At 33.4% G+C, this 8579-nt stretch overlaps 1 protein-coding gene across 7 annotated transcripts; it reads left to right on the forward strand.

Annotated features, from left to right (window-relative positions):
* The first annotated feature begins 324 nt into the window (after positions 1-324).
* LOC110683415 lies at positions 325-7915 on the forward strand. Of its 7 annotated transcripts, XM_021859779.1 has the most exons (5): positions 325-592; positions 4706-4811; positions 6777-6811; positions 6917-6969; positions 7063-7915. In XM_021859779.1, exons 4-5 carry the CDS (start codon positions 6936-6938, stop codon positions 7497-7499), a joined length of 471 nt encoding a protein of 156 aa, XP_021715471.1. In that variant the 5' UTR covers positions 325-592; positions 4706-4811; positions 6777-6811; positions 6917-6935; the 3' UTR covers positions 7500-7915. The 7 variants fall into 7 exon arrangements, with proteins under 7 accessions (XP_021715471.1, XP_021715472.1, XP_021715473.1 ...); XM_021859780.1 differs by lacking the exon at positions 6777-6811; XM_021859781.1 differs by lacking the exon at positions 4706-4811.
* The last annotated feature ends 664 nt before the right edge of the window (positions 7916-8579 follow it).

Genomic DNA, 8579 nt, shown 5'->3' on the forward strand with positions numbered 1-8579 from the left:
TTTTCATTTAAATTTTGATTAATGGTTAAAAATCTAATATATATATATATAGAGGAGTTTTTTCCCGAGTTTTTAGAGAGCCACGTAGGATCTAATTTTCTCAGCGCGCCATGTAGGATTATAAATCTTAGTAGTAGCCAATTAAATAAGAGATTATTAATTTCTTTTAAAATTAAATAATTTAAATGTCATGTAAGCAAAATTAGCAAATGAGATTTTTAAGTTTAAATTAATTAAATATTATATATTATCTTTTAATATTAAGAATTTTATCTACATATATAACAAAATTTAAGCTCATCAATACAAAAAAAAAAAACATTATTTAAAAAAAAATTAAACAAACGGGCTTCATCTTAAATAAATAAATTAAGGTAGCTAGTATTATTCAGGTAAATTCGCAGAAATAAAAAAAACCATTAACACTTTCGCTCCAATACAAACTGCTCCTCCTTCTCCTTCACCCCTTCACTGCTCCTCCTTCTCCTTCACCGCTCTTCCTTCTCTTTTGCTGCATCTCACTCCATTAATTGTTGTTTTGGTTTGTTCGAATTTGGGATCAGCTTTAGGGGATTTTTATCAAGGTTTTGAGGTATGTGTTCCTTTTGAATTAGGGTTCTTGTACTTTCAAATTAGTGGTTTTACATGTAAATTCGAATTGATTATTGTTGTTTTCAATTACTTGATTAATTTTTAATGAATATGATTATTAAAAGCCAAGGAAATTAGGTTTTGATGAATAATTTCGAACAAAAAAATTAAGAAACGATTATTGTTTGTGTGTGTGTGCGTAAATCTTGTATTGAATCAATCACTTTGATCTATTAATACATTTATCTCTTCGTCTAAATTGCTAATTTGAATTTTGGTGGTGAAATAATATTTTACTATATGGATTTGTTGGTGGGATGGTATAGATCTGCCAGCCATTCCAGACCAACAATGTACTTTGTTATATATATTGCAAACATTATTGTCTTGGAAAGTTGAACTATGCTTTGATAATGCTTTAATGTACATTTTTGTGAAATGGTCAATTAGTTACACAATTAGGTTGATAAGCTGTTTTTGTTGGGAAAGGCAGTTCTTTTTTTGTATTTATTCTACGAAAATGAAGTTAGCATGGTCAATTAGGAAGCTTTCACATTTGTAAATTGTGATTATATTGGCCCTCTTCATATCCGCTTAATAGGAGAGGTACCTAATTACCTGGAAAAAAAAGCAGATGGAAAATTGTTTTTTGTGGGCTGTTTTTGCCCCAGAATAGCGAAACACTTTTCAGTCCTTATTTGCTTTCACAATTGTCATTTTGCTTTGTGCTAGTTTGATTAGTCAACGAGTCACCGTGATCCATTAAAGCTGCAACATGGAGCAGTCTTGTAACACAAAAAATTATTATATTTAACTCCTTTCACTTGTTTCATGTTTGCCTTTCCTACCTCTATAATTTCCTTTTAGGATTTTGATACATGACTTGTATAGAGCTCAATCTTTCTGATAATGGATGTTTAGAGGGGAGGAGCTTGAGCTTTATACTTTAACGGCTTTTTAGTTGAGGGTAATTGAGAATAGAAAAGCTAATTATGAACCTAAAATCCCTTTGTGAGTGTTTAGTGGACATTTTCATATATTTTCCTTGTAAGTGTTGAGGGTAACCGAACCCCTTGGTGAAGTCCAGTCCCCCGGAGGACTTAATAGCACTACATAGTGACTAGGAGCAGAGAGCCCGTTGCGCCTTGTTTTTTTGACCGGCCCATCTTCTTTCTATAAGCAAGCTCCCTCCGGCCGGTAGGTACCTGGACGGCTCTCGGTTCTTGAGCATGTTGGGAGATTAGGCGGCAGTTGAAAGAGCTGCTCGAAAGCTTTACGAACAAGCGAAAAGGCCCTTCTTTTTCTACAAGCAGTTGAAATGGAATTAAATCTCTTTCCCCTCTACACCCAGACAAGATGGATCAATGAAGGAGTTTTTATACTATTCCTTTCGTTTCTCTTTGTTATTTCCTTTCCTCATCTTCAAATCAAACTGCCCCTTTATTGTTATTAAATAGTGATGTAAGAAGGGTCTGGCAAGCGGAAAGACCAGGAAAGTGAGAAGACTGAGAACTTGGTGTGGCTGCTCATATATCAATTATTAAAGGAGGTGTATGTATCCTTGAGGCGTGTCATAGTAGAAGATATGAACAGTTTATAAGCTTGAAAAGCAGCATACTGACATTGAATTTCCTTCATATTTTTCTACTATAAGAAGGAAAGTGTCATTAAAATTGTTGTACAGTAAGTGATGAACTGAAAAGTAACAGGTAATTGGTAATTTAACTTTGTAATGCCATGGAAAATACGTAGAAGATTACTTATTGTTGTATTTATAAAATAAGATCAGTAAGACAATAACATAAGTGAAGAGATTGAGTGTAAAAGTGGCCTTTGAAGGCTCTGAGATTGATGAGATCAACTAATTGTTGGACTTATATTGGGACTTTTGATCATAGATAAATATTGGTCCACCACCTGGCTACCTTTAAAGAACAATTTCTTTCTTTTTTCAGTTGTTAACCTGATGTCATTAGTGTGAAGTTGAAAGCATTGAAATCTGTTGGTTCACGTTTCAGTAATAGAAACATAGATCATTTTAGTCCAAATATAGTTGGATGAAGTTTTTCCTTGGAATTGGTTTGGGATTCTGAAACTAGTGAAGCTGGGTGATAACCTTACAAACTACCTTAGGTGTTATGACAAGTAGTTTGTTGATATTTTCTTTCGGTGAACTTTTATTTTAAGATTATTAACTATCCACCCCAAGCCCTTGAATCAATCATTTTGTTGAACTCATTAGGAATTTTCTAAATCCATGGATACCTTGGAATCCTTACTTTTTTCATAATTTTCTTATTTTAATTATGTGAATAATACAAACAAGTTTTTTGAAATGTAGGAACCATTGGGTACTCGATGTGATCGATATGCGTATGAGTCTTGTGTGTGAGTTATTTGAGTTGTGTGGAACTATTTATTACTTTAATTACTACCTCCGTTATAGGTTATGTGCAACGATTAGACATTTTTCCTCTCTGCTTTATGTCAAATCGTTGCACATAACCTGTAATTGAGGTATTATGTGAATTATTAAAGTTTTAATTGTTTTTGTTGGAAATTAAAGTATAGTTAATTTTGTTGTATTGTATGGTTGTGGATGAATAACTTGATTTGTGTGGAACTATTTAGAGTGTTTGTATTGTATGTTGTGGGTGAATTTAAGTTCTATGGAAGTATTTGGAGTACGTGTTTTGTTGGTTAAATTGTAACAGGTTATAACTCATTTGACGATGCATGGGTCGTTTGGTATTCGAATCAAATATTTATAAAAAAATAATAATTATTCATTAGTATCTGGCGTAATCTTGTGCTAGTTACTAATAGTATTTTTTTTAAATAAAAAATATATTCGTAACCGGCGTTATGATTTGCCAGTTACTAATAATATCCTTATTGTAACCGACGTAACTTAATGCCAATTACAAATAGTGTGATTTCTTAATTGGAAAATAGACTTTTTGTAACTGGCGTTGGGTTAAGCCAGTTACGAATAATACATTATTTGTAACTAACATTACCTGGTTACAAATAATTTTCACTAGTTGTACCGGTGGCATTTGCAACCAACAATGTCAGTTACCAAAAGTCCATTTCGCCGGCTACAAATAACACTTTTTCTACTAGTGTATATATATATATATATGTATGTATGTGTATGTACATACATATATATATATACATATACATATATATATCCATTCCGACATGTGATTATTACACACGTTGGATTTAAGGAGGGGATTGAGTTGAGGTGATAGATAAGGAAAATCCTTCAAATGAATCCATCCCCCCTTGAAGTTTAATCACTAAAATTAACAGATTTGAGGTATGAAGTATTCCATGAAATTTGGTTCATTTTGCTCGATGAAAGAAAAAAAAATAGCATTTCATCATACGAAGTACTAAAAGAAAATTTAATTTCAATGCCATCACAAGCTTACAACTTTGATACTTTGACCCAAGGCTTTTTTTCAATGCTTCATTTGAAATCAGGTGTAGATGATTTACCCTATGTATGATTTATCTGGATGTGTATAGTAAAATGAACATGTTATTGATTAGTCATACACTATTACGACAATTAATGGGGAAAAATTATTTAAAAGTGAAACATTTGTAAATTGTGATACATTGATATAGTTAATTGATGCAAGTTGGCATGCATGTGAGTGGGACCAATTATGTATCATCGTGTTCTAATTGGCTTTATTGTTGTTTTGTCTTTCATATACTTAAACACATCTTTTTGACACTTATTTGAGGAAGTAATTTGAAAAGATAAACAAATGAATTAAGCTATCAAATTTAAACTATAACAACTTAACACCTTTTTGCCAAAGGTAAAATGATTGACGTGTAATCGTGAAAATTTAAGTTCAAAAAGTTAAAGAATCATCAACATATTTGGTCCATTTAACTAGTATAATATCATCCTTCTTGATATGTGTGCCGAAGTGGTGTGACAAATAAATAAAATGGAGGGAGTACATTTTGTTTATTAGTTAGAGTCTTAGAGATCTTTTTTCCTTTTTTTCTTAATTGTCTACATATAAATTTGCTAGATTCAGCAAAACAATGACGTATGGATTGAACTTTAATACTCTATGTATAGTGAGAGAAATGAATGGTTTGGCTCACCACGAAAATAAAGGTGTGGAATCAGGATTGACTTTTGGTACAGTATCACGAAAGGTCGCCTCGTATCATTGAGGCGCGAGGTTTGATTCTTATTAACGCGAAATCCCTTTCTCTTACTTTGGGCAATGTCATTCAAATTTTTTTTTCCCAATTTGTACCATTATAGTTTCAATTTATTCTCTACTATAGCATTCCATCAAATATAATATGTATTCTTCCATTTGAATTTCATTAAAATTGATCGGTTAAAGTTTTAAGAAAATGTTTTAGCCCTTAGCGGCCCTAAGGTTCAAGTTTGAGGTCGAAATTAGCGGGAAAAAAAATTTAAAAATGTCGCTATTAATTTATGTGCAAGAAAAATGTTTCAATATGTATATTTCGATTGGTTTCGTGCAAAAAAAATGTTTGGTTAAAGTTTTGGGGGTCATTATGATCTTAAAGGATTAAAATTTGCAGTCGGAATTAGAAATAAAGGGCCACAATCACCCCAAACTAATGTTACTTTTAACGAGATGCTATAGTAAAGAATAAGTTAAAATTACAATAGTATCATGTACTGTAAAACTAAAAATTGGGTACTAAATGGGAAAATTAAAACAATTAAGGGCATGTTCATATTTACTGAGCTAAGCTGAACTGAACTGAACTAAGCTGAAATGAATATTTTATGAGAGAGGGAAATTAAGAGCTGAACTGATTGGAGCTGAACTGAACTGAACTGAAAATAAGTAAATATGAATAGGCCCTAAGTCTACAACGGTACCAAATGAAAGATAAAAAAAATAAATAATAATAAAAAAAAAAACCTTAAAGGAGTAGACATTTTAACTTGCTTTACTAATTATAGAGTTACTTTACTTTATATAATAATTCTTTTCAAATATAATCAATTTTGAAAATCTTTTTTCATATGCTGAAAAAAATTTAATTTTCTTTTACAGCATAATATATCCATAGATCTGAAGAGTTATTCAACTAACTTCTGGCCACAAACTAAATCTTTTTTTTTATTTTATTCTTTTATTTTATTTATTTATTTATTTATTTATTATTTATTATTATTATTATTTTTTTTTGAAAAAGGATACAATTGCATATATTGAAAGGTTTATAGGCCAATTAAGACATTTACAAAGCTATGAGCAACACTTGCTCTTATGAACAAAAGAAAACAAACAAAGTTAAAAGAAACTGCCATCTTAGTCCTCTCATGAGTGTTGAAACCACTTTGTAGATAGCACCGCCTTGATTCTAGCGAGCTGTAGCCTACATTACAAGTTAATCCCGGTGTCCTTTTTCCACCAAGGGTAAAGCTTGGGTAATTGACCATGGTAGAAACATCAAATAACCTATGGAGCTTGAACAATAACGTTACAAGTTTAGTTTTTTTTTTTTTTTTTTTTTTTTTTTTTTTTTTTTTTGTTTTTTGTACAACCAAAATACCAAATGTCCAAATATACATTGAACCAAGTCCTTAATACTCAACTTTTGCACTCTCCCTTTTCTAACACATTGCACCCTCCTTTTAAGGGTGCTTATTGAGCGAGTCGATTACGAGTAGAAAGTAACTCGTCTCGTGCTCGTTAACTTTCGAGTCGAGCCAAATTGCTCACGAATTGCTTATTTGAATCATCTCGAAACTCAATAAGTGTACATGAGCACGAGCCATATCGAGTTGAGGTTGACCGAGTTGAGTTCGGGTAGCCTGTAATGTTGTAACTGTAAGCAGTTATCCCGTGTACGTGCTATATCCCGTGCGTTGGTAAAATTGTTGCGATTATAGCCGGAAGAAGACATCATAATTAGTGAGCTGATCGCATAGTTAGAAGCAGAAATTCGAACCGGCAAGTCTTGCCGGTTTTCGTTGGTTTGATCAACTCTATATTTCTATCAAACGTAAAACTTTCTCCGGTAATTCTACTCTTTCTCTCTCCTGTATTGCATATTTTCTTGTTTATCGCTGCAAAATTTTGAAAAATGCTTGCTCTAATTGCTTTTGATTGCAAAATTTGTATTTATCTGAGTCGATTAATGTAAAATTTTAGGGTTTTGCGAAGTTATTATCAAATATTGAATTCAGGTAATTTGAATGTGCATTTTTGGGCACCCAATTACAAATATTGATCAATTCATGATGATATTATGATGGGATCATCTGATTTTGTTACTTCGTTTGTTTTTTTAGCTTGAAACGATTCGATTCAATGGTTAGGAAGCGCTTCCCAGATCTACCAACAGGTTTAACACTAATGCCCAGCACCTGTTCGATGAAATGCGTAAATGGCATGCTTTTTTTTTGTACTAATGTTTATTGCAATGCTTCTATAACAGGTATTCAATGGGCTAAAGTCTTGAAAAAAGTGGGTTTAGGGAGGGAAGATTGGTACTTTTGGAAGCAAGTGGGTAAGGCATTGTTATGCACCTATGCATTGTTTGGGGCAGCTTGGGTTTACAATGAAACATCCCCACTTGGGTGGTGGACGTTGAAGCCTCGTCCCAAGGAGGAGAAAGAACTGGCTCACCTCTACGAAAGGCGACAATTTCCGTACCCGGGTGACAAAGAAGCCATGGAAGAGTTTGTTGCTAAGGGAGGGATGATTGGCACTACCATTGGCCCCAAAGGGACGGTCGATACTGATAAGGATGCATTCAACTATCAGAAGGAGTTGCAGAACAAGAAGTTTGAGCAGGAGGCTCACAAGCTGTGGTTTAGAATGAGGAATGAAGTCATTGCTGAGCTTCAAGAAAAGGGCTTCGATGTCGAGTGAAATGACTTGAATGACGATGCAAGAAGTAGGCATTAGACTTTTATGTAAGGTCCTGGACTTGAGCTTTAAAGATTTCAGGTACAAACATAACTATTGCTTGAGTAGAACTTCAAGGATGAAATAATATGAAAACTGGACAAATGAGGTTTGTTGAGTTTATGTTGTTATACATAACTAGTAGAGGTTGATAGTAAAATGTTGTATTTTAGGGGTGGCTCAGCTGGCGTAGAGAAACATAAGAAGTTGGATAGTTTAAATTGTTAGCGTCAGAAAACATAAGCAGTACTACCTTTTGGGCAATCTTCGTTTATTTTGTTATGTATATGCACTTGAAGATCAATTGTGAAACTTTATTATTTTGTGAAACTTTTGGGATGAAATAAGATAGATGAACACTGGACAACTTTGTTATTGTATGGTTTTTGTTTTGGTGTGGTTAGTATTAGTACCCCTGAATTTGTGAATGTTTTACTGATGGTTTCTTGCTACCAAGTAAGCCTGCGTCTGAAGTAGGCAAGCTAAGTTCGCTAACTGAGGGTCCATTATTGGGGTTATGAATACTCTGAAAAGGGTACTTATAATGTAAGAAGTATGCAATTTATTGACTTAGAAGCATGTGCATTTAGAGATTAGATAAGCTTGTGCACTTACTTCAGTTACGAAGTTTTCAGCAGCATCTTTAGCAAGTGGGAAAGTCATTCTACTTAGATAAGCAACTGGATAGAGGAAGCCGGCTGATTTTTCCATGTTCAACAACTTCTGCTTGGAAAAAGCGGTCAGGGCTGTCAATGCTCCCTGCAGTCAAACTTCTTAAATGCTCGTAATATACCTGAGAGTTATACAGAAACTGGGAAGAAGGAAATGCTACCAACATTAGTGCAGTACAATTCAGTATTTTTAGATTTTACCTGTGAATACCCAACAAAATGTACCTTCTGTTTACCAGATCATACACATATTTGGTCCATTGCTGGAAGATCATATGCCATCAGCTCATCCCATGACCAATCCCAATATGCCTTGTTGCCTACATAAGGTTTCGACACCGGACCCCTAAACCTTCAAAAATTCTCAAAAAGC

The sequence above is a fragment of the Chenopodium quinoa genome, unplaced genomic scaffold (genome assembly GCF_001683475.1).
Source record: "Chenopodium quinoa cultivar QQ74 unplaced genomic scaffold, ASM168347v1, whole genome shotgun sequence".
NCBI classification, from domain to species: Eukaryota; Viridiplantae; Streptophyta; class Magnoliopsida; order Caryophyllales; family Amaranthaceae; genus Chenopodium; species Chenopodium quinoa.